Source organism: Macaca mulatta, chromosome 17, assembly GCF_049350105.2.
Source record: "Macaca mulatta isolate MMU2019108-1 chromosome 17, T2T-MMU8v2.0, whole genome shotgun sequence".
In the NCBI taxonomy this organism is placed as follows: Eukaryota; Metazoa; Chordata; class Mammalia; order Primates; family Cercopithecidae; genus Macaca; species Macaca mulatta.
The window spans coordinates 20,251,128-20,277,349 of NC_133422.1; the positions used below are offsets into that span (position 1 = coordinate 20,251,128).

General features: G+C 47.8%; 1 protein-coding gene and 1 long non-coding RNA gene across 4 annotated transcripts; one reads left to right on the forward strand and one right to left on the reverse strand.

Moving 5' to 3' along the window:
* Positions 1 to 2,307: 2,307 nt before the first annotated feature.
* Positions 2,308 to 25,734, forward strand: SLC25A15 (solute carrier family 25 member 15). 3 transcript variants are annotated; one of them, XM_077974402.1, is made up of 8 exons: positions 2,435 to 2,573; positions 6,018 to 6,141; positions 12,259 to 12,374; positions 12,474 to 12,517; positions 18,081 to 18,218; positions 20,557 to 20,726; positions 21,700 to 21,858; positions 22,811 to 25,734. In XM_077974402.1, the coding sequence occupies exons 2-8, from the start codon at positions 6,087 to 6,089 to the stop codon at positions 22,933 to 22,935; spliced, it is 807 nt and encodes a 268-aa protein (XP_077830528.1). In that variant the 5' UTR covers positions 2,435 to 2,573; positions 6,018 to 6,086; the 3' UTR covers positions 22,936 to 25,734. The 3 variants fall into 3 exon arrangements, with proteins under 3 accessions (XP_077830525.1, XP_077830528.1, XP_077830526.1); XM_077974399.1 differs by having other exon boundaries at positions 2,308 to 2,573; positions 12,259 to 12,517; XM_077974400.1 differs by lacking the exon at positions 2,435 to 2,573 and adding an exon at positions 4,285 to 4,378 and having other exon boundaries at positions 12,259 to 12,517.
* Positions 12,811 to 18,165, reverse strand: LOC144336348 (uncharacterized). Its single transcript, XR_013408036.1, has 2 exons — positions 17,993 to 18,165; positions 12,811 to 13,699 (listed from the first exon to the last, which is right to left on the reverse strand). It is a non-coding gene; the product is annotated as an uncharacterized LOC144336348 (long non-coding RNA).
* Positions 25,735 to 26,222: the final 488 nt, after the last annotated feature.

Here is a 26,222-nt window from a genome sequence, read left to right on the forward strand (position 1 = left end):
TGAATTAAACTGTTTCTCTATTGCAATTCCCCCATCTTGATAAATTGGCTTAGTTGAGGCAGCGGGTGAGAAGAACCCATTGGGCAGTTACATCACTATGTTGCCCAGGTTCGACTCGAATTCCTGGGCTTGAGCAATCCTCCTGCCTCAGCCTCCCAACATGTTGGGATTACAGGCATGAGTCACTGCACCCGGCCAAGTCTGTCCTTAATCAGGGTTCTTTTGGGTCTCATTTTCCTAAGCTGCAAAAGCCATTGGACCAGGTGATGTTGCCAACCCCTTTAAGCTGCTGTAACCGTAGTTTCGGCTCCTGGGTCTGCTTTCAATTAGTTATGTTCCCCATCACTTTGGACAAGTCATCCCAACTCCCTGGCTTGTTTCTGTAACTCGATTATGGTCCAGAAGCCCGAGTTCTAAAGTGCTGATTCTGATGAGGGCCCACTTACCAGGCACTCTGATCCCATCATAGCATCTACTACAGCCTGGGAGGTGTATTCAAGTGTGCATTCATGTTAAGCAGAAACACCAATCAAATCACTTAAATAACGTAGGTAATAATCCAATAGCACAGCCAGACATGGTGGCTCACACATGTAATCCCAGCACTTTGGGAGGCCGAGGTAGGCAGATCACCTGGGGTCAGGAGTTCGAGACCAGCCTGGCCAAGGTGGTGAAACCCTGACTCTAAAAAAATACAAAATTGCCGGGCGCGGTGGCTCAAGCCTGTAATCCCAGCACTCTGGGAGGCCGAGACGGGCGGATCACGAGGTCAGGAGATCGAGACCATCCTGGATAACATGGTGAAACCCCGTCTCTACTAAAAAATACAAAAAACTAGCCGGGCGAGGTGGCGGGCGCCTGTAGTCCCAGCTACTCAGGAGGCTGAGGCAGGACAACGGCATAAACCCGGGAGGCGGAGCTTGCAGTGAGCTGAGATCTGGCCACTGCACTCCAGCCTGGGCAACAGAGCGAGACTCCGTCTCAGAAAAACAAAAACAAAAACAAAAACAAAATTAGCTGGGCGTGGTGGCGCATGCCTGTAATGCCAGCTACTTGGGAGGCTAAGGCAGGAGAATCGCTTGAACCCGGGAGGGGGAGGTTGCAGTGAGCTGAGATTGCGCCATTGCACTCCAGCTTGGATGAGAGAGTCTAAAAAAAAAAAAGAAAAAGAAAATAATAATAATCCAACAGCACATCCAAACAAGGCTGAAAGTTGTAAAATAAAATTACACTGTGTGGAGGGTGTGCGTGTGTGTTAGAGACGAGGTCTCTGTCATCCAGCCTGGAGTGCAACAGTGCCATCATACCTCACTGTGGCCTCCAATTCCTGGCCTCAAGCAATAATCCCGCCTTGGCCTCCCAAATAGCTGAGACTAGAGGCACGTGTCACCACACCTTGTTTGTTGTTGTTGTGTGTTTTTATGAGACGGAGTCTCACTCTGCGCCCAGGATGGAGTGCAGTGGTAAGATCTAGGCTCATTGTAACCTTCACCTCCCAAGTTCAAGCGATTCTCCTGCCTCAGCCTCCCTAGTAGCTGGGAGGCTACGCACCACCACGCTGGGCTAATTTTGAGGCGGGGTCTCGCTCTGTCGCCCAGGCTGGAGTGCAGTGGCGCGATCTCGGCTCACTGCAAGCTCCGCCTCCCGGGTTCCCGCCATTCTCCTGCCTCAGCCTCCCGAGTAGCTGGGACTACAGGCGCCGCCACCACGCCCGGCTAATTTTTTTGTATTTTTAGTGGAGACGGGGTTTCATTGTGTTAGCCAGGATGGTCTCGATCTCCTGACCTCGTGATCCGCCCGTCTCGGCCTCCCAAAGTGCTGGGATTACAGGCTTGAGCCACCGCGCCCGGCCTAATTTTTGTAATTTTAGTAGACGGGGTTTCACCATGTTGGCCAGGCTGGTCTTGAACTCCTGACCTCAGGGGATCCGCCCACCTCGGCCTCCCACAGTGCTGGGATTACAGGCGTGAGCCACCATGCCCGGCTAATTCCTGTATTTTCATACTCAGTTGTAGCTCCTATTAGGGCCTTGAATCCCGAGTATAATTTTGTACTCAAATATAATTTAAAAATATGGCCTTAGCCTCCCAACAACGTCAAAGCAGCTAAAAAGTCAGTCCTCCCAACCACTGACATTCCCAGCCCCCAGCCCTCAGTCCCAGCCCAGCAGGCTAACTAGGGTCCGGTCGCAGAGAGGGTCTCAGGGATCCCAGAGGCGGGAAAGTCTCCGGAGGCGCAGGCCCCGGTCTCCAGCTTCACCAGGGTCGGCCGCAGCTGGGCTGTGCGCGCCGCGGCCCCACGCCCACTTCCGCTTCCCGTGCTGGGGGCTGTGGCAGGGCCGGTAGGCGGTGGCGGCTCCGGGTCCCGGCCTGGGCGCGGCCCTGCGCAGCCCGTCCCCCAGCCGCAGGGGCGCTCCTGAGCTAAGCGGGGCCGCCGCCCGGGCTGCCTGCGCGGAGGGCGGGGCGGAGGGCCGGCCGTGGCCGACGTGGGTGTTAAGTGGCCGCCCCAGCCGGCGACCCGGAGCCGAGAGCGGCGGCAGAGCCTGAGCGGGACGCGGCCACGCCGGCGCGGCGGTGAGCGCAGCCCGGCCTGGCGCCTGCAGCGGCAGGGAGCGCGCCAGGCGGAGGGAGCGGGGCGCGGGGCGGGCCTCAGTGTCCGGGCGGCGTGACCTTCCCGGGCGGCGGGGGAAGCAGCCAGCGTAGCCGCACACGTGCCGTGGAACCCAGAGAATCTCGGGGTCGTCGGCCTCCTTCCCGCAGTGCCCACCTAGTGGGAACTTTTGTCCTTCTTTGCCCGCAAGTCGTGTCATTTGGCTGCGGGGCTCCGCACCCCCGGGGCGCCAGTGCTGGGCAGCACAGAGCCGCTTCTGAATGGAGACTTGCAGGCTGTCCAGGAGTGGGCGGCTGGGCAGCGGCGGCGAGCGTTTAGGGCCGGGCAGAGAAAGTTGGAAGTCGTCTCCCTGACCTGTTCCTTGCGAGGCCCGGGAAGACACGCGCCTGGCTGGGTCCTTGGCGGCAAAACTGATTGGCATCTCCACGCCTTACCTAAAGCCCGGGCTCTGGGGACTGGATGGCGAGCTGGCCAGCGGCTCATGCCGCCCCAGCTTTAGCGAGAAGCCAGGATCTTCCCGCAGCGGTTCATGTTCGCTCGTGGAAAATGCAGCCTCATCTACTGACTCTCCCTCCCATCCAAAAACAAAACAAAACAAAACAAAAAGTTAATTTCCCCAAGGGTGGAGAAAAATGGGTGGTTGGCACTGTTGTTCCTCAGTCGCACCCTGTTGTAATTTGAGAGAGGGGTCAAAGGCGCTGAAAAGATTCTTTTTTCTATTCCAAGTGCTACAGCAAGCTCATAAATCAATTTTAATTCATGGTGAAGTCTTGCCTTCTCCAAGCCCTGTGTCTTCTCCAAGCCAGAGCTACACATAATGTGAATTAGTTGCCCACTCCTTCTGAGTGAATCTGTTAGTACCCGTCATCGTTTTCTATCCTAGTAATTCTAGTGGCTATTTGTAGAATTTATTTATTTGTTTATTTTTTTGAGATGGAGTTTCGCTCTTGTTGCCCAGCCTGGAGTGCAATGGGGGCGATCTGGGCTCACTGCAACCTCCGCCTCCTGGGTTCAAGCTATTCTCCTCCCTCAGCCTCCCTAGTAGCTGGGATTATAGGCATGGCCCAGTACGCCAAGCTAATTTTGTATTTTTAATAGAGACGGGGTTTCTCCGTGTGATCAGGCTGGTCTCGAACTCCCGACCTCAGGTGATCCGCCCGCTTTGGCCTCCCAAAGTGCTGGGATTACAGGTGTGAGCCACTGTGCCTGGCCTATTTGTAGAATTTAATGTGTTTAAGTTTGGCCCACCTAACAGGGTTTAATTCATATGGACAGACAGAGTGTGATGTGATGTGACTTTCCTTCAAAGTTAAGAGAGAAGTGTCTGTGCCAAAAGAAATAAGCGCATTGAGGTTTATCTGGGAGGCCACATTGGATTTGCCTCTGTCTGTCTTCTCAGTTGCCCCGGTTTTTTTCTTTCCCTAAAATACAGGGTTGGGTGTTTTGTGTTGCCTTTGGCCAGGTTGAAATACTCAGATTAAGTGTTGGTTTGTAGGCACAGGCCTGAAAGGACAGGACTTTGAACTGAATCCTCTGTCACTGACAGTTGGGTGGCTTTGGTTGACCTTGCCTTGCTCCAGGCCTTAGTTTGCCTTCTGGGAAGGGATTAGGACCCTGATAAACTTTTTTAAAAATGTTTTTTTGAGATGGAATCTCGCTCTGTTGCCCAGGCTGAAGTGCAGTGCCACAATCTCAGCTCACTGCAACCTCCGCCTCCCGAGTTCAAGTGATTCTTCTGCCTCAGCCTCCCGAGTAGCTGGAACTACAGGTGTGCACCACCATGCCGGGGTCATTTTTATATTTTAAGTAGAGAGGGGGTTTCACCATATTCGTCAGGCTGGTCTCAAACTCCTGACCTCGTGATCCGCTGGCCCAAAGTGCTGGGATTACAGGCGTGAGCCACCGCACCTGGCCAGGACCCTGATAAAGTTTTTTAGGAAGATACCAGATGGCCGCCACCTTTTCAGCCTAGTAAATGGTCCTGTCTCTTCAGATCTATCAACAGCGTATAATCAGTGTCTTGCACTTCTTAGTTGCTTTATTAAGTAATGTGCTGTTGTTGCCACTGGTTTTAAATTTTTTGTAAATAAAGGAAAATTATTGAAGTCTGGTCATTGGCAAAATGCTTCAAGAGGTTTAAACAACTTCTCCGCAGCCAGTGTTTCCTGTTGACGTTCAGGGTGACATTGGTGTTAGGAGGGCACTTGGTGTTCATCTCTGATCCAGCACGATGGGTCATACGGCTCCTCAATGTGATGAGGAATAAGTTGTTCCTTATTATTTGCAAATAAGTTACTGGCACGGTTTGAAAGTTATACAGGATTGGTTGTTGAGTTGGATATTTTAGTCAACGTTTATTAAGCCCACGCCTCAACAGTGGTTGACTTTTGTCTTAAGGGAGAGAAAGAAATTCTCTTTTTCCCAAATATCCAAGGCTCCAACCCAAACATACTGAATCAAGATTTCCAGAAGAAAGTCCTGGCAATTTGGATATTTAATAAGTACTCCAGGTGATCAAGCGGATTTGGACACAACGGGCCAGGTGTTGTATCTCAAAGTGTGAGTTTGTGGACTGGCATTGTCCGCCTCACTTGGGAGCTCATCAAAACAGGCAGAATCTCTGGTCCTGGCCGAGGCTACTGAAACAGAAGCTGCGTTTTATTTAGCAAGGCCCCCCAGGCGACTCTTGCGCACGTTTACATTTGAAGGGCTAGTGGACTGTGGTGACAGGAAGATGTGTGTGACAGGAAGGTGCTTGTGCAGGGCCTTGTTCTAAGAGCACGTGATGCTTGTGCACAGTGGGGCGTCCCATCAGTCTGATGTGGCTATTTGTGACTACCTTTGTTTTACAATATTTTTATTATTCACCTTGTACAGATGAGGACTCCCAGCTGTAGAGGCTGAAGGAGCCACGCTGCAGGTAGAGCAGGCATTCACTGAGGCGTATGTGATCCAGGGTGCAGCTCCCAGCCTTGGCCACCTGCGTGTTCCTTTCCAGACCTACTGTCTTGTGAGATCCCCTTAGGCACCCAGCACAGGCTGCTGTCTGAATTTAGAACTGAGCCTGTTCAACTGCTGGCTCAACGTAGGCCTCTAAAAAAACGAGTCTGATGCGGTTTGGTACTGTGATTGGCTTACTTATTTGGTGTTCATTTTTTCAGTTTTCAGAAAGGTCACTTGAAGTGCTGCTGGTGGCTGTAGCATTGATACGCAGGGGAGGTTTTTGATCTGTGAGTTTTCCAGGGGGCAGTTGCTAAGCGGCACTGATACCTTGAGCCCCTTTCCTTTGGAACGATGTGGAGCCCAGTTCATGGCTCCCAGAAGTTTGGGTTCCGTCATTTGGCTGCAGGCCTAGAGAACAGGATGCTGCAGACTTGGACTAATGGTGAACTCTTGCCTCCCTGCAGGGATATGTGGTGCCTGTCATAAGCTCCAGAGAGTTGCCTTCCACAAGACCAGCAGAAGAGTGGGCAAACATGAAGTCCAATCCGGCTATCCAGGCTGCTATTGACCTCACGGCGGGGGCTGCAGGTACAGTCATGTGCCTTATCACATGTTTCTGTCGGTGATGGACGGCGTATCTGGTGGTGGTCCCATGAGATTATACTACCGTATTTTTGCTATACCTTTTCTGTGTTTAGGTACATTTAGATGCACAAATACCACTGTGTTATAGTTGCCTACAGCATCCTGTACAGTAACATGCTGTACAGGTGTGTGGCCTAGGAGCCACAGGCCATACGGTCTAGCCTAGGTGTGGAGTAGGCTATGCCATCTCGAGTCGGGTGTGTATGCTCAGTGATAGCACAATGATGAAGCTGTGTGATGACGCGTATTTCAGAACGTGTCCCAGTCATTAGCAATGCCTAACTGTAGTCCCAGAGAAAACCCAGTTCTCTGTATTCCTCAGCTACCCTGTAAATGAGATCAGATGAAAGTGGTATGAAAATATTACCTCTCTCCCTCCAGAAGCGACGTGCTTTACCTTTGGGATGAATCCATTTGATGGAAGTATAGTATTGGTCAGAGCGTGGCAGAAGGTAGAGGAGTGTCCATTATTGTTAACACCTTGTGAGTCAGGGTGAGGGGTGGAATGTGCCCAGTACAGCTGGAAAACAGCTCAGAGGTGAAGCCGCTTGTCCATTGTCACCTGACTGGGATATGCAGGTGACATGGTTCTTCACTTCAAGCCTGACAGTCTTCAGAGCCCTTGTAGTGCAAAAATAACACCATAGCATCTCCTGGGAAATACCACTTACTGTCCCTGCTAGTGTTGGGAAAGAAAGGAGGACACTTTTAGAAATGTCTTTAAAAGGCTGGGCGCAGTGGCTCACGCCTGTGATCCTAGCATTTTAGGAGGCCGAGGCAGGCAGATCACCTGAGGTCAGGAGTTCAAGACCAGCCTGACCAACGTGGAGAAACCACATCTCTTCTAAAAATACAAAATTAGCCAGGTGTGGTGGTGGGTGCCTGTAATCCCAGCTACCTGGGAGGCTGAGGCAGGAGAATCGCTTGAACCCGGGAGGCGGAGGTTGTGGTGAGCCGAGATCACACCATTGCACTCCAGCCTGGGCAATGAGAGGGAAACTCCGTCTCAAAAAAAAAAAGACATGTCTTTGAAAATGAGATTGATAACGGACTGTGTCTCAGAGCTGTGAAAGAAGTTGTGGGATTTGCTGGGAATGTCAGCTAACCTGAGCCCAGGGACCTAAACCCAAGAGCCTGAGGCTCCCCCAGCACGGGGAGGTGCTGCCTGTGATAAGGGGGTAGTGCTGGCATCGTGCAGGCTACTCCTTAGAAAGATCAGCTTGAACCTGCAAGAAGAGCAGGACCCTCAGGCTGAGGCACAGGCAGAATGGGAAGGGCGTGGTGGTAATTTGGTTCTCCAGAGTCCAGAAGTAGGAGGAGCAGCTGGAATGCCGATTGTCCAAAGGGAAACCCCGGACTACCCTGGCCTCCCACAGGATTCTCGTAGTAGTTGCAGCTCCCTGGAGTGGGGAGGCCAGAGGGCGTGTTGTCCAGTGCCGTCCTTCTCCAGCACACCCCACCCCACCACCAGCAGATGAGTATAGTCATGAGTGTGGCCACCTCATCAGTCATTTGCCCCATTGTGAAAAATAAATTGTTCAGGGAAGAGCAAACTGTTTTCCCATGAGCCAAAGGTCGGCCAAGGTATGCTAATGAGGAGGACTGGAGAGAGCGTGTCACTGACACTAATGAGGAGCACTGGGCAAGGGTACTTCTCCCAGGGCAGAACCCACAAGGCGCGTCCCGGCCCCAGATGCCTGGGGAACTGAAGGCTGGTGGGGGTCTGCCCAGTAGTCTCTTGCCCACTGTGTGCCTTTAGGCTACAGCCTCCTGGGCCCCGGGCCCCCTCCCCTCCCCCATGGCACACTGGGGAGGATGCTGACCCTGAGAATGGTGCAACCATCTGCCTGCCCCTGGCCGCCTGTCACCAGCAAGTGAATGCTCCTGGGCTCAGTTCTGTGTCTGCAGTAGGAGGGTGTTTAGCCACATGTAGTCTCAGCTTTTGACATTTTATGTCTTTCAGTCAATCTGTCAAAGATCTAGAACCTATGGTGATAGAATTTAAAAGTCTACCTTTTCCTATTTATGTGCATACAGGTATTTGGGTACCATATTTATAATTTACCGTTAGTTTGAAAGATAGAAATTGCAACAGTATGGTTGGGAGGCTGGTATGTAAGGCATCTGCTGGTGGGCATGTTTTGAACACATATTGGTCCCTTATGTGTACTGACACACTGTCCCCATCACTGTTGGACAGGTATTTCTCCCTGTGCTGGCGACACAGAGATGCCCCTCACTGAGTAGAGCTGCGATGGGTAGTCTAATTTCTGAGGACAACGAAGCCCATTCCTGGGGGGATGGGATGGGGAAGAGGAGGGAGACTTGGTCTTTAGGTTGGGGCCTGGGCAGAGGAGGTGCCCATCAGTGACACAAAAACCTCTGTTCTGCTGTGAGGCCCATGGGATGCAAATGGAAAGCAGATTCCCACTTTAGAGGATCGTGGAGTCTTTGAGTGCTGGAGCTAGAGCGACCTTTAGACATTGTTGGCTCCAGTGCTCGTTGAGTATGTAGAAAAAGGCCCACGAGGAGCAGTAGATTTGTTCAAGGTTATGCAACAAGATGGTGCGAAGACAGGGCAGGACCGAGGTCCCTGGGTCCGTTGTCTGGTGGTGGTGCCGTCTCTGTTTTAGTACTCCGTAATGCGTCTGCAGCACACTGGAGGGGAGGGTGAGTCTGGAGCCTTTGGGCCCTGACTTTCTGGATGTGGAACTTGCTGGGCTTTGGGATTTTTCTGCCAGCCATTGGATAGGAGCAGAGGACCTGTAGTGTTTTGTGGCAGAGGTCACCCATGGAAGCGATCTGACTGTAAGCACACAGCCAGCTGCTGCCCGAGGTGATGTGGATAGAGCTTAAATGTGTTGTGGTGTGTATTTCTTCTTTTCCTTTTAAACAAAGTTTTCCCCGCCACAGAGGTTTTCAGCCAGCTCATCTAGTCTAAAGTGCTGGGAAGTTCTCATTTCCCTATCTGCAATGGCTGTAAGAGATCTAGGTCCCTAATCAGCTAGGACGAAGGAGGATTTCAAGAACTTAGTTAGGTAATCAGATAATTATTGAAATGGGGGCACGTGGATCCCAAAAGTTAAATAGTCTTGGAGGGAAACTTGGTACCACTTTAAGAGTTAGTCATTCAGCAGCTCTAAAACAATGCAGTCACTACTTTGACTACTGTTGCAGTGTAGCTTGTTTGGCGTAGTTGGGGAATGTGGCATTTCAGATAATTGAAGTTTATCTTCTCAAATGCCAAAATTAAAAACAACCCCAAACCTGTTTTGATTGGAGTTTCTTGAAAATGATATACCTCCCTGCCCTGTTAAACCTTTACGGATGGCCTCCAGAGGGGATTGAGGGCCTCACCTCTGCTCGGGTGGACCTGTCCTGTGGTGTGAGTCTGCTTCTCTCTTCCCACCTCTCTGCCTTCTTCAGAGCTGTCCCTTCCCTGAGACACTGCCCCTGCCCGGATAGATTTCGTCTGTATCTCAAGATTTAGTGATTCTATGTCAAGGACTGAAAATCCAAACCACCACCCTTGGTAAAGTGTTAGGTACGACATAGTCTGAGTGCCTTTCCTGCGGAATAAGGTGCTTGGCTGGCCACCACACCGCCTAAAGAATGTTGTTATTTGTCTTTTAAGGAGAATAAGATCAGAAGTCTGACTTCTAGGCAAGTGGAGAAATATAATATTTATTCATGGCTTTATGGACTTGATAGATCTTTAAGAACCTACTAGGTGTCAGGCTCCGTGGTTGGTACTGGTGTTAGAACAGTCTTCTCTCACTTGAGGGCACCGTGAGCACCATGACCGTGTCATTTGCGGTAAATTACACAGGAAGTTAGCTTACCCTCGCAGAGGACGGGAGACAGTTGTCCTAGCATTTGTACATTCATTAGCCTCCCCCTTCTCCCTGTTGGAAATGTAACTATCCCAGCTATACAGCAAATGTGTATTCTAGTAACCTGTGATGCCTGAACTGTTCAAGATGATCAACTTCAAAGATGAATGTGCTGAATTAAATGCTTTATGGCTAGATGCAGCTTATCTGCATCTAGGCTCTCTGAATTACACTCCCACTTAAAACATTCTGTCACCTCTTCTCTTGGAATAATTAAATTATTTTAATGTCATTCAGATATCTTTTTATCCTAGCCCAGCAGTACCTGGGAGAGAATGACTCAGGATTAATCATGGTAAAATCATATTAACTTATATTCCACTAATTCAGAATTGGGGATTATTTGGCAGTTAAAGGCAGAAGTGTGTCATTCCTCTCCTGGAAGAAATGAACAGTAACGATGGGCTCACACAGATCATATTGCTTGTTGTTTAAAAAAGAGATCAAAAGCTGGGCGCGGTGGCTCACGCCTGTAATCCCAGCACTTTGGGAGGCCGAGGCAGGCAGATCACGAGGTCAGGAGATCGAGACCATCCTGGCAAACACAGTGAAACCCCGTCTCTACTGAAAATACAAAAAAATTAGCTGGGCATGGTAGCGGGCGTCTGTAGTCCCAGCTTCTCGGGAGGCTGAGGCAGGAGAATGACGTGAACCCAGGAGGCGGCAGAGCTTGCAGTGAGCAGAAATCGTGCCACTGCACTCCAGCCTGGGCGACAGAGCGAGACTCCGTCTCAAAAAAAAAGAGATCAAGTGGTTTTCAGACTCTTTGGAAGTGTTGGCTTATTTGCCAATAAATAATTGAGAATTATTCTTAATGTCCCTTCCCCCAACTCCACTTTCCAGAGTTTAGGTGGAATAACTATGTATAATGTCAAAGTCAGGAAGTTGCATTTGTCAGATATTTTCTGTAAGCCTTCTTTTGCATTTTGATGAAGGTTTAAGAGCTCCTCTCAGGTCCAGGAGGAGATGGTAAATGCTAACCACTGGGAGTTCCCACGACACCAACCCTGCTACAGGGTGTGGGGATGTGGTAGGGTGGTTACAGTTCATTCCTTTTCTGCTGTTTAGAATTTTTATTAAAATGATTTCACGTGGCTGGGCATGGTGGCTCATGCCTCCCAGCATTTTGGGAGGCCGAGGCAGGAGGATCATTTGAGGCCAGGAGTTCGAGACCAACCTTGGCAACATGGTGAAACCCCCATCTCTATGAAAAGTACAAAAATTAGTCAGGTGTGGTGGCGGGCACCTATAATCCCAGCTACTCGGGAAGCTGAGGCACAGGAATTCCTTGAACCTGGGAGGTGGAGGTTGCAGTGAGCTGAGATTGCACCACTGCACTCCAGCCTGGGTGACAGAGCAAGATACCATCTCAAAAAAAAAAAAAAAATATTTTGTGCAATGTAGACTTTGCTGTATTTAATATTCTTATAAAAGTATATAAATAAAGGATTTAAGCTAAGCATAAATAAATTTCAGTCCATTCTCTAAATACACGTTATTAATCGGTAGAGCTCAAATTAAAGAGGTTTTTCTATAGAATGAAATATTTAGCTCTTTGGGGATTAATTAGCCAGACTCCTTGTTTCCTTTCTGTGGTGCCGGGTCTGATCAGTCCCACTGGGCGTTAGGCAAAGTGAGTGATGAAGTCTTCCCACATTTCCCCTCCCTTTCTGGGGTTTCCGTTTCACACACACACAGTAGCCACTGGTTACTAACCACTTACGTAACTGGTGCTGTGCTAAGCCTGTCTCCTCCATTTTTATTTAATCCTCATGCTAACCCTATGAGGTGGCATGGATGAGGAGCTGAGGCTCAGAAGTTACGTGGCTTGTCCAGGATCTCGCAGCAAAGCCGTAGTCCCTCTGACCCTATTGCACAGGCTCCTACATGCTCACTGCACTGCTGCATCCTCTGCCTGCCACTGTTGAGCACATGTCTGTCTCTCTCCCCTGCCTGGCATGAGCTCCTTCAGGGTGCGACTTAGATGCCAGGCACATCAAGGGCCTGCTATAAATCGTTTGCTGGACATGGCTGGAAGGTTTTGGAGGAAAAGAGGTTGAAATGAACTGAAGCAGGGGTAAGTTCTGGGGTAGGCTGCCTGTGCCTTCTTTCCATAGATAATGGAAATGTAGCCTCATACTAGAGCAGTCATCTGTCCTGATTCCAGGGGGCACAGCGTGTGTACTGACCGGGCAGCCCTTTGACACGATGAAAGTGAAGATGCAGACGTTCCCTGACCTGTACCGGGGCCTCACGGACTGCTGCCTGAAGACTTACTCCCAGGTGGGCTTCCGTGGCTTCTACAAAGGGACCAGCCCAGCACTAATCGCCAACATCGCTGAGAACTCAGTCCTGTTCATGTGCTATGGCTTCTGCCAGCAGGTGGTGCGGAAAGTGGCTGGACTGGACAAGCAGGCAAAGCTGAGGTGAGTCAAGGACACACGCTTTGTTTTATTTTTAAAAACCCCACAAAACTGGGAAGGCATGGTGGCTCATGCCTGTAATCCCAGCACTTTGGGAGGCAAAGGCAGGAGAATGGCTTGAGGCTAAGACTTCAAAACCAGCCTGGGCAACATAGCAAGATCCCCATCTCTACAAAAAATAAAAATTAAAAAACATCTACTGTTGTAGGGTCACAATTTTACTGATGCCTTATGTGGAAGAACATTTCTTTTTAAAAAAAAAACTGCTTTCCTTTTATTTATGAAGTTATACATTGTCATCATATAAAACTTTGATTTATGATTGTCATCATGTAAAACTTGGAAACCACATATGCACGTCACAGAGGAGACCTGCTCGTCATCCACCACTGAGAACGAACCGCCCTGCGGTTTCAGTTTTCTCCAGTAGAATGCTGTTCAAATGCAGCTGGCGGTGCTACCTGTCGTCAGCAGACATGCTGCACTAAAACTGTAGATGCCGCTTATGATCCACGTTTTAGCTTTTCTTTCATTAGCAAAAAGCAGAGTATTGGAAGAGGTTGTCTGAGCCAGATGAGTTGGAGGAGTTTTGGGAAGGGTCGGAAATGTTTGCAAAGATGCAAGGGAACCCACCTTTCACTGTCCGGATCTTCCCAAAACATCAGACTTCGCCTGGTTCTTGGTCTTGCCTTGGGTATTTATTATATAGAGGCTAAAGAGAATTCGGAAACCACTGGGATGTTTAGCTATCCCTGCTTTGAACGTTGATTTCATTTTATACCACTTAAAATTATTATATAAGCTTCAAGATTGCAAAGGGCAGTCTTAGTTATTTCAGTAGGAGTTTGAAACCTGATTGCAGCTGCAGGTCCCACACAACTGAATTCGGTTCCTTGTGCACAGCAGTGTTCTCTGGAGGTGCCTGGAGGTCTGAAGGTATGCCCTTTTCTAGGCAGGAATTCCACCATGATGAGTAGAGCTCGAGGCTTGGGACTGGATACGATTGCCCAAGAAGACGGTGTAGACAGCGAGGAGGGCTGAGCATGAATGAGATGAGCCTCCAGCACAGAAAGGGCAGGCAGGAGGGCAGTAAAGAAACAAGCAGGGCACAGACCAGGAGAGTGTGGCGTGCCACGATGGAGACTGAACAGAAGCAAAAACCACAGACGACTGTAGTTTTGTTCCCTGTTGAGGGAGAGACACTCTATTAGAGAAGACCTGGACTTCAGTTCAGTTCAGTTTCCTTAGCAAAGGACAAAATGGGGAGGGAAGACAGGGAAACAGTAAGCAGCCACGTGAGATTCTGGAGAAGACCTGTGTCTTCTGAGCAAAGCAGCCCCTCCAGCCGCAGGACAGACAGTGACTCCTGTCTTGCATGAGCGAAACCACTGGGGATCTGGCCCTGCCTGCCCCTCCACTTTCTTGCTTCCTTAGCCTGTGAACAAAGTGAAGGACAGGTAAGAGCGTATTGCTTTTCTGCTGAGAACAATCTAATACCTTACAGCTGCATTTCCCCACACTGCTTTCAGAACATTGAATTGCTGGGTGTCCTTAAGAAAGAGTTGGGAAATTACGTCACAGTGTCTCTCTCATGAAGAATCACTCTGGGTACATTTATTTCATGTAGTGTATGTGTTATTTAGTTCATTAAAGATGCTTAAAGCTGGGCATAGTGGCTCACGCCTGTAGTCCCAGCACTTTGAGAGGCTTAGGTGGGCAGATTACTTGAGCCCAGGAGTTTGAGACCAACCTGAGCAACATGGCAAAACCCCATCTCTACAAAAAATACAAAACTTAGCTGAGTGTGGTAGCACACGTCTGTGGTCCCAGCTACTGGGGAGGCTGAGGTGGGAGGATTGCTTGAGCTCAGGAGGCAGAGGTTGCAGTGAGATGACACCACCGCACTCCAGCCTGGGCAACAGAGCGAGACCCTGTCTCTCAAAAAAAGAAAAGATGCTTAGTTGTTTTGCAGTAAAGAAACCATCCTGATGAACGTCGTCTAATCCAGTGCTCATCTTTTTTGAGCTTGGGCCTTTTTTTTCTTTTTCCATTCTGAGGAACAGTGTTTGCTGGTTACCTGTTGGGGAAATGCTTAGAGTCTGCAAAGCTCTGACATGTGTATCATGTCTCCGTAGCCCTCACCGTGATCCTGTGAGAAGAGCAAGGCAGATGTTCTCTCTGTTAGGGATGGAGGAACTAAGGTGCCGATATTGACATGCGCAAGGTCACCCCGCTAAGGCCTTGGACTTGTGTCCTCTGAGCTCCTGCCCAGTCTCCTTTCCATCAGACCACGGTTGGGGATCTGGAATGTTTTATAAGGGTCAGTTCTAGAGAGAAGATTAATCAGGAGCAGTGAAAGGAAAGAACTGCTTGTGAGAGCCTGTGGTGAATTTCTGCAATCACACTGTAAATATTTGTCTGTTCCCGGTTTCAGCATGACCCAGAGCGTTGTTCCGCTTTGACGTTTTGCTGGACAGGGTCTTACACAGCAGGAGGGCTCAGGTCCATGTTTGTTGAATATATGACAAACGGATGATTCTTACAAAATCCCATCCTATACTTACTACCATTTCAATTCCAGTTCTGCACATTCGTACTCCATGCAGAACCAGGGGCCCGTGCACCTCCTCCTGTGCACTAGTCGATGAAAGTATGTATCGGAAAGCCAAAGTCCACTGCATATCTGATTTGACCGTGTCCTTGCACTATAAGAATGTGCTTGGTGTTCCTTCAGATGCCTGAGCCATTATTATATCTTCAACTCAATAGACTTCTACATTTATTGACGGCCACCTTTGTCCTGGCAAACTTGGCAGACCGTGGTTAATGCTCCTAATTGACTATTGCCTGTCAGCAGGTTAACACAGAGTCCCTGAGGGAGGCCAACTGTGGATCTGCAGGCTGACTGAAAGACAGCAGAAACCATTTTAAGCTTTGGTTCTAACAAGCTGCTAAGGAGTGAAGTGGGGGAAAGGAGTGGACTGAACAGCACTGGATGGTTTCCACAAGCCATAAAAGCATGTGCAAGTACATTTGCGTACCTGGTTCTTCTTTGTTAATGGTTTTAGGCTTAATTCTCTAACATCAAAAGGAAGTCTGCACTGCAAGCAGTGTCTTCCTACTGAAAGAAAGCCCCACTCCAGGCCAAGTCTTCTGAAAGATTTGGGTGTATCAAAGGCCAGCTCAGCCTCTGGGAACCCCCCCTTGCATCTGGCCATGGCACAGAAGCTAGACCGCCAGGGACTAGCAAACCAGGGCCAAGACTAGCGCAGCCTTGATTTTATATTAATCTTTAACACTGGAAAAACTTTAGTGCCCCTGAATGTGGTAGGTCCCTCTGTGCTTTTTTTTTTTTTTTTTTTTTTTTGAGAATGGAGTCTCACTCTGTTGCCAGGCTGGAGTGCAGTGGTGTGATCTTGACTCACTGCAACCTCTGCCTCCCGGGTTCAAGCAATTCTCCTGCCTCAGCCTCCCAAGTAGCTGGGACTACAGGTGCGCACTACCATGCCCACCTAATTTTTGTATTTTAGTAGAGATGAGGTTTCACCATGTTGGCCAGGATGGTCTTGATCTCTTGACCTCATGATCTGCCCACCTCGGCCTCCCAAAGTGCTGGGATTACAGGTGTGAGCCCCCGCGCCCGGCTCCGTCTGCGCTTTTGCTCACACTTTGGAGAAAAATTGTTAGGGGATTCTCTCTCTACCTGGGTAGTTAGCTGAGGAGATTCCCACCCACCCTTGGGGGTTTTTGGAAATCTGTGAGGGCGATCTTGGCTGTCCAGTGAGAGCGCGATGCCAGCATTGAATGGGTGTCAGGGAACCAGTTCAGTTCTTCCTCCCCAATGAAGGATTGTCCCACCCCAAATGCCAGTCATGATCCTATGACGCAACACTCTTCCGGGGCTGGAAGGGACCTTCTATCCCGACTCCCGTGAACCATGAACTCGCAGAGAAGCCTTTCTTTTGAAACACTTCTCAGACTTTTCCCCATATTCATTTTTTTTTTGGAAAGCGTCTCACTGTGTCGCCCAGGCTGGAGTGCAGTGGCATGATCTCGGCTCACTGCAACCTCCGTCTCCCTGGTTTAAGCGCTTCTTGTGCCTCAGCCACTGGGGTAGCTGGGATTACAGGCGTGCACCACCAGGCATGGCTAATTTTTAGTAGAGACAGGGTTTTGCCATGTTGGCCAGGCCTCAAGTGATCTGCCTGCCTTGGCCTCCCAAAGTGCTGGGGTTACAGGTGTGAGCCACACGCCTGGCCTCCCATATTCTTGAACTCTTACTGGATTCCAGTTTCACAACCCTGCTAGTGACCTTTGGCTGCTGGTACTAAATCCATACAGGAGGCGAATGTTTCTGTTTTTGTATTTGTGCATTCATCGCGCTGCCTAGTTTAGATTTCCAGTTCAGCCATTTCACCTAATACCATTGAGCTTGCAGACTTGTACTGGCTTCACCCACTCCTGTGGCACCATTTTACCCTCTTCTGTGTTGCTGAGGTGGTAGGTCATCAGCTGAACTGGAAAATCTTTTTGTGATGCAGCAACTTTTGGTTAAAATTTTTTCTGGCTTTTCATCTGTGGCAGTTACATTGCACATCTGGCTGCTCCAGGTTGGATTGTGGGCGTGTGGGGATAGTCTTAGAGCCTAGCTTTGTTTAAAACTTAGGGCAAATACACTGAAGTATTAATAGTGTGTGTTTTTCAGTGGGGGACTATGGGTAATGTTTTTCTCCTTGCCTTTGGGTTTTTTTGTGGAGTTTTATTTTGTTATGTTGCAATGTATCTTGGCTTTGGCTGCTGTAACAGAATACTACAGACTGAGTGACTAAAACAAACATTTCTCATAGTTCTAGGGGCTGAAAAGTCTAAGATCAAGGTTCCAGCAGATCTGGTATCTGACGAGGGCTTGTTCTTAATTTGAACATAGCCATCTTCTCACTGTGTCCTCGTATGGCAGAGAGTGAGCGATCTCTCTGGCCTGTTCTTCTAAGGGACTAATCCCATCACAGTGGCCCTATCTTCATGACCTCATCTATACCTGACTATTCCCAAAGGCCCCATCTCCTAACACCATCACCTTGGGGGGATCAAATTCAGTCCATAGCGCTGTGTGTAATCAAAAGAATATGGGTGTTGCAGTCAGGAAGACCTGGGTTCACATCTTAGCAAATAGTAGCTGTGTGACTGGCCACATTATCTCATCTCTAAGTGTCACTTCCCATAGGGAATTGGGGTGCTGCTATCTGCCTTACAGGGTTGTGGGATCCTTAGATGAAACAGCACATGCAAGTTTCCTTCCTTTCATCATTTTTTTAGACATGGAGGTCTCTCTTTGTTGCCCAAGCTGGAATGCAGTGGCTATTCACAGATGCAGTCATAGCACTGTAGCCTAGAACACATGGACTCAAGTGCTCTTCCCACCTCAGTCTCCTGAGTAGCTGAAATCACAGGTTCATGCCCTCACAGCCGGCTCCTTACCCTGCTTTATCACCAGAGTGCCCTCCGTGTGGTGGGTGCCGAAGGAATGAAGAAGCTGAGGGGTAACTGTCTGCTTGTGTGCTTTCAGTGATCTGCAGAATGCAGCTGCCGGTTCCTTCGCCTCTGCCTTTGCTGCACTGGTGCTCTGCCCCACGGAGCTCGTGAAGTGCCGGCTGCAGACCATGTATGAGATGGAGACATCAGGAAAGATAGCCAAAAGCCAGAAGTAAGCACCACTTGGGCACAAACGTCAGGTCTCTATGGCCCTAGTGAATTGGATGATTTCTCATTTTATATTGTACTAAAGTGGCAGATGTGGAAGCCGATTTATCTACTCAAAATATTGTTTCTAGAATGCTTTCCCCTATCAGTCAGAGATTTTCTGAAGGGATTGGCTGTGATTAGACCCACCACCCACTGCATAGAAAGTCTTAGACAGATATTTAATACCCCAGAACTGGAGAAACCAGGAGCTTACCACCCTTTTTGGCCTCTTGGAAACGTAAGGCGTGATCTTCAACCATTTTTGGAGGTACATAGTGGGTGGCTTCTGAACTTTGCCTTAGACCTGAGCCTTCATAAGTGCCAATTTGGATTCTGAGATGAATATTTGATGCCCACTTCCAGGTTTCACATGGGTATTCAGGCTGATTGCCCCAGTTCCTAGAGGTAACTTTCCTTACCCCACTTATCCCCAGTCCTTCAAGTGTACCTGCAAATGGTCCAAGTTCTGAGAACATTAATCAATACTTTTGTAAGCATAGCTACTCTTCAATGATTAAATCACTCTCTAGCTCACTCTTGAAAACACATTCCCATTATCCTCGGAGAGTGCTCTGTCATACACAATTTGATTTACTTGAATTGGAAAGCAATTTATTATCCTTATTAACTGCAAAACTTGCCTACTTATCTTGACATCTGGCCGAGTTCTGACCAAGGATATTGCTGTGGTTAACTCAAAGCCTATAAATCTGCTGGGAAAAAGCAGTAGATAAATTGACCATTTTCAGGGATCAGTCCCTACTCAGTGAGAATGGGGTTTGGAAGAGTGCCCTGTTTTCTACACCCCTGAGACACATTACAACCAATTTGAATCTAATATTCATTGCGTAGAAGTCCAAGAGTGTAAGTCTTTAAAACTTTTTATTCAGATATACACATAGTATCATGAATGCACATGTAAGTCACAAGTATGCAGTTCTATATTTAGTGACACAATTTATGTGCCTTTGTAACCTGTGTCCAGATTAACAGATAGAACATTAACACCACCCAGGAAGCTGCCCTCATGTCCCTTGGAAGTAATTCAAGGTAATTAAAAGATAGTAATAGTTATATCCAAAGGACTTAGGCAGATCGACACCTTGAATTATCAGCTGACTTTGTATTTGAGGTCTAGCAGTGTTCACACAAAGCATATGGTATGGTAACTTGGGGCTAAGCCTCGGATTGGAAGGGAGGTTAATTGTGTTGAGCTGGATTACTTTTATTAAATTCCATGTAGCAGTGCCTTCTGAAGCTCTCGGAAGGAAAATAGTTATTAAACGTCTGTGGCCTTTATTACCTTGGGACTTGATCCTTTATCTATCCAAGCCAAGTCCCCTTCTTACTGAGAACCAAGTGTGGAGAGAGGGATTCACTGAGTTGCACTGAGTGTGTGATTTCTTGGCCTGTTCTTAGCAGGGATAAACCCGCCCTGGTAGCCCCCCAGTATGAAGGGGAGTCAGACAAAAAGTGTTCTGTGTTCTGGCTGCTACAGGAGCAGGGCTGTGATCTGCTTAGAAGAAATTCTCCTGCATCCCTGGTGCTCTGAGAAATAAATTCTTGGTGCTTCTGCATAACAGGAGCTATAACTTGTTCTCAGAATTTGTCTTGCCTTCAAACAACATTTACTCCTTCACTCATTTCTCTGCACTAAAACAAAACAAATCCTATAAGCACCTGAACAGATTTCCCAAAAACACACCAGAAAGATTGAGGAAATAGGCCGGGCGCGGTGGCTCAAGCCTGTAATCCCAGCACTTTGGGAGGCCGAGACAGGCGGATCACGAGGTCAGGAGATCGAGACCATCCTGGCTAATATGGTGAAACACTGTCTCTACTAAAAAATACAAAAAACTAGCCGGGCGAGGTGGTGGGCGCCTGTAGTCCCAGCTACTCGGGAGGCTGAGGCAGGAGAATGGCGTAAACCCGGGAGGCGGAGCTTGCAGTGAGCTGAGATCCGGCCACTGCACTCCAGCCTGGGCGACAAAGCGAGACTCCGTCTCAAAAAAAAAAAAAAAAAAAAAAAAAAAAGAAAGATTGAGGAAATAGGAATCACGGCAATAAAGGACCGGGCAATAAAATGCCATTTTATGCTTGCTGAGTTTAGATAATTCCTTCCTGTAAATAAATTTCCTTCCCACAGAAGGATGCCTTTTAGTCTCAGTTCCTGGCTCTTCATTCAGAAAATCAGCTTCTTCCTTGCTAGTGCTTGACCAGATCTGTTAACTGGTTGCAAATGCCCTTGTCCTTTCTTCCTTCCCACCTGCCATAACCATGCTCTTTGTGTTTCCTCCCAGTACAGTGTGGTCTGTCATCAAAAGTATCCTTAGGAAGGATGGCCCCTTGGGCTTCTACCATGGACTCTCAAGCACTTTACTTCGAGAAGTACCGGGCTATTTCTTCTTCTTTGGTGGCTATGAACTGAGCCGGTCCTTTTTTGCATCAGGGAGATCAAAAGATGAACTAGGTAAATGTGTTTGCGTTGACAGCAGTGGGGTGTGATGGTGTTTGCTCCTTACAGGTGTGGTTTCTGTGGATTCTCTGCCCTTTGTGCTCTCCTCCCCACATTGGTGGCTGCATCTGGCACAGGGAAGCTTCTGGATGCCAGAAGGTAACATGGTGGCAGGCAGTTGATAGCACCCACCCTCCAGGCCTGATAATTTCCTTAGGACAGGGCCTGAAGCAGTACATCCCAAACTTTCTTACTGGAATAAAGTTTGTTAATTTTTCTGGATCTATATTAGGGGAGAAGAAATCCAGAAATGACTTTCCCAATTGGGGAATCACCTATAAATAATCTTGAAATAAGCTTAAAACTTGGTCATCTTAATAGTGTTTTGAGAGCAGCGGAAACCATAGTTCTTTGTAGCTTATCATGTTTAGCTGGTTGGTTTAACTACACGCCATGTTTGGCTCACATAAGTGAGTTGTTCTTACCATCTCTCTCAGTGTGTGTTGAATCTATTCTGTGGTTAGTCAAGCTCCCAGACTTAACTGCTATGTTTAATAAAAACAATTTTGGCGTTTAATGGTAAAGGAAGAATCAGGGCTATTAAAATACTTAAGAGTGAGAAAGTTGAAAAAAGACGTAGATTGTGTTTGGCCTGTCTTCTCCCCACTGTAGGGGGTTGCCACTCAGCTGGAGGCCTGCTGGTTCATGTGGGCCAGCCCTCGATACCTCAGTGACCAAACTAAATATAACCCTCACTAGGGCTTCTTGTACTTGGCATGACCCAGGGGTAGACCTGGGCTACCAAACAAAACCTTGTGTTCTTAGAGCTTGGTAACAAGAGCTTTGACCGTTTCCTCAAAGAATTGTATTCTGCCGCATTAGCATTTTTATTTTCATCTACCTGCAGCCATTGCTACATTGACTTCTGGAAATGCCACATCAGCTGTTCTTGAGACAAAATTCCATTTGCTATTTTTTTTTTCTCTAGGCCCTGTCCCTTTGATGTTAAGTGGTGGAGTTGGTGGGATTTGCCTCTGGCTTGCGGTATACCCAGTGGATTGTATCAAATCCAGAATTCAAGTTCTTTCCATGTCTGGAAAACAGGCAGGATTTATGAGAACCTTTATAAATGTTGTGAAAAATGAAGGTGAGTAAATACCTGTTTCTCAAGCATCCATATACATGTTAAAATCTGAGATATGGGCCAGACGCGGTGGCTCATGCCTGTGATCCCAGCACTTTGGGAGGCCGAGGTGGGCAGATCACGAGGTCAGGAGATTGAGACCATCCTGGCTAACACGGTGAAACCCCATCTCTACTAAAAATACAAAAAAGATTAGCCGGGCGTGGTGGTGGGCACTTGTAATCCCAGCTACTAGGGAGGCTGAGGCAGAAGAATAGCGTGAACCCGGGAGGCGGAACTTGCAGTGAGCCGAGATCGCACCACTGCACGCCAGCCTGGGCGACAGAGCGAGACTCCGTCTCAAAAAAAAAAAAAGAAAAAAAAAATCTGAGATATGAACTTCTCTGTTTTGATTGGAGAAAGAAAGAGGACAGTAACACAGAAACTCTGTGTCCCAAATAGAGCACAGATACCTTGTCTATTACTCATAGTAATCCTCCCTTAAATCTGTATAACAGGTAAAGTTTTACAAAGTATTTACACCTTCCTTCCTTATCTAATTCAATCTTCATAACCACCCTGGGCAGTACTAATAGTATAAACAGGTCTCCGGCTTCAAGGTTGGTGCTCCTGCCACTGCCCAGGTGAAGCTGCAGAGCTGCTGCCACCTCTGTCTCCATGGTTGCCTCTGTCTGGCCATCTCAGGCCTTAGCTCTGCCGCATCCATATACTAAGAGTGAACCAAGCATGGATTTGGGGTATGTTACCTGAGCATCAGTCAGTTTTGCCAGGAGACCTGATACTTGTCCTTGTTTCTGTTAGTCTATTTAGGGAAAGCTGGGAATGCATCCTTCCATGACTTGTGCTAGCACTGTTGTCTGGGTTTGCATATGTAAATATACCGGTGCTATGCAGCTGCGTGGGTGTCCCCAAAGGAGGGATTGTTGCAGTCTTTGATCGCCCTTTTATTTGCTAGGAATAACGGCCTTATATTCTGGACTGAAACCTACTATGATTCGAGCATTCCCTGCCAATGGAGCACTCTTTTTGGCCTATGAATATAGCAGGAAGTTGATGATGAACCAGTTGGAAACATACTGAAGTGTCTTGGTGAGCCTGAGCCAAGCACAGGTGTTTGAGGACTACAGTTCATCTCAGGGTTTCTTGGAGTACAAGACCAGTGTGAAGTTATTCTGATTTCTTGGGAATTTTGCTTTTTGTCTTCCTTTCTACCCTACATCTTAAACTTTATGGAAGAACCTCTATTTTGCATCATATTGTTTCTGCCCATAATCGTACTGAAATAGAAAAGTCACCTCACTTGCTCTTGGTAAAATATAGAGTGGTCAGTAGCCTTATGCGCCTAATTCAAACGGCAGAATATAGTTCCTACAACCTCCACTTGTACATGCAATTTGGACATTATGTGTTGAGGGAAACACAGTTTGGTTCCATGTTTATTTCAAATATCAGAAAAACCCAGAGGTGATCATTTCTCATGAAGATGCTTATAAATGGTTGCTTAACCCATTCTAGATGTAGGGTCTGCTTAATGGGTATACTTTTCTAAGTGGTTGATTATTATTATTATTTTTTTGATATGGAGTCTCACTCTGTCACCCAGGCTGGAGTGCAGTGGCATGATCTCAGTTCACTGCAACCTCTGCCTCCTGGGTTCAAGCAATTCTCTCACCTCAGCCTCCCGAGTAGCTGGGATTACAGGTGCGCGCCACCATGCCCAGCTAATTTTTTTTGGTATTTTTTGTAGAGACGAGGTTTCATGTTGTCCAGGCTGGTCTCGAACTCTTTACCTCAAGTGATTTGCCCACCTCGGCCTCCCAAAGTGCTAGGATTACTGGTGTGAGCCACCATGCCTAGCCAGTGGTTGAATTTTTAAAAAAGTGTTCATGGGGTACTTGAAAACGAAAATATTCTTCTAGATTTGTAAGACAGTATACCTGCATACTGGTGTGGCTTCCACACTTGAGTAAAAGCTTCAGAGTAGGCATCCTAGATTTCCCCAAGATGCTGTACTCTTAAAAGAGTGCCATTCATTTTCTTGGTGGGATCATATTCCACACTGACTATATTGCTGGGGGTGGCCCAGAGGGTCAGGCCTTTGGGAAATAGCACGGCCTTTACCAGCTTCCCTTCTCTCCCCAAGAACTTCCCCTCTTGGACTTTAGATTGAGGAAGGGGCTGAGTGGTAGGCAGTGCCGCTGTGCTTTGATGAAGACCCACGTGGCTGGCAACAGCTCTTACCTTTTGTCTCTGGGTCCTGGCCTGGGTAGGATTCCTGGGTGTTCTGTTGGCTCATTTGGGGCCATCAGTCCACTTTGGACCACTCACTGTCTGCTCTGCCTCCACCAATCGGAAACCCTTCCAAGGAACAGTGAGAGCCAAAGCCAAGAGAAGCCTTCCTCCCTATTTGGTGATTGTGTGACCGTGGGTAAAATCCTCTCTCAGAACTAGAAAGAACTCAGTGCTTTTACTCTATAGTGAGTAATGTCAGGGCTGACCCATCCTGAAGTCTATCTTGCCATGCTTTTACAGCGTTGGAGGCTTCTCCATTTGGTACTGGCAGTCAGCAAGTCTTAATGATGACTGTATATGGGATATGAGTTTATAAAGCAATGCAACATAAGCAATTGTAGGCCAGGCGCGGTGGCTCACGCCTATAATCTTAGCACTTTGGGAGGCTGAGGTGGGTGGATCACAAGGTCAGGAGTTCGAGAACAGCCTGACCAACATGGCGAAACCCCATCTCTACTAAAAATACAAAAATAAGCTGGGCGTGGTGGCGTGCGCCTGTAATCCCAGCTACTCAGGAGACTGAGGCAGGAGAATCACTTGAACCCGGGAGGCAGAGGTTGCAGTGAACTGAGATTGTACCACTGCACTGCAGCCTGGGTGACACAGCGAGACTTTGTCTCAAAAAAAAAAGAAAAAGAAAAGCAATTATACTTAACCATGCCATATATATGTGTTCACTGACCACAAATTCACTGACCAACCAACCAAACTCCACACTTCATCTGATCCCCCACAGACTTGGGGATGGACAGCTGTTCTTTGGCTATATGGTATAAGAGGGTCATTCTTGTCACTACTAAAGTTAACCTCATCATTTTGTGCTGCTCCAAGACCAGCAGGGTATCTTCCAATAAAGTGTTCCTAAGCAGCCTGTATACTGAGTGCAAGCAGGCTAACAATTTGAGTAAGAGTCCATACCATGTATGTGTTTCTGTCAGCAGAATGTACATGTTGTACAAAACCTCCAGGTTCCTTAAGCTTTTTGCTGTCCATGAATCCTCTGTGGCAACTGTCGTCATAGAGCCAGAAGCCAGAGGGTCAGGGATATGAGGGACTGACAAACAGCAGGGGACATCTGGGGAGGAGATCCCTGTCATGTCTCTTGTGCCACAGGGCTATTATGGCTGGTCTTCCATTTGCTTTTTCTTTCTTTAAGTAAAAACCATTTTTCTACTTTGCTTTTCTCTCCATACTTAAATGGTCAGTAGCTACTGAGTGGTGCTTTATCTGAATAGGCCTGGATTGAAGCAAAATATAAATGGGACTGGCTTTCCACAGGAAGTAAACTGCTTCAGAGCCCACAGTCCCCTGCTCAGTGCCCAGAAACAAGTCAGTCATCCCTGTTGGCAGTAAATCTTCCCACAGGCTGTCCATTAGAGATTTAACTATAGATCTTCAATAGAAAGAGTCTGAGGCAAGTGGGAGTGAGGAATGGAAGCTTAGGTTGGGAGAATTTTTTTTCATTCTGTTTGCTTAATTCAGAGTCCCGTTTGTGGTATTTCATATCTGTACTCCAGGCAGAAATATAACTTGAAAATACTGTGTCTAAAGACATTTCAGTGTTCTATCATTAAATTATTTACTTAATATTTGAGTCTGATGAATTTCATTGAAGTTCTTTACATCCATGTTAGGAACCAACTGTCAGGAATGTTAAAGAGTTATGTGTAGTAGTGTTTCAAGGCAGCGGTTTTACTGCAACAAGCATTGTATTCAGTCAGCAAGACACCTGATGTAATTTCACTATAGGTGACAACAATATTTCTATGCACTGAAGTTATGGAACTTGGCTCACCAGAATTACTTTCTCCCTCCACCTCTTTTTATCCCTCTATTTTAAAAAATAGTTAAACTGTCTCCTCTTAAGTTTTGGATGATTCCATTCCAAGTTACTAAATTCTACTTAAGAAAACACGTATCTGAAGTGCCAAGATGGCTGACTAGAAGCAGCTAGTGTGCGCAGCTCTCACAAGAGGAGACAGAGTGGTGAGTGAACACGAGCTCTTCAGGTTGGTCATCCAGCAGGTTGTGTTGGGATTCAAGGAAGCAGTGGTGAGTCATGGAGAGCAGAGGGG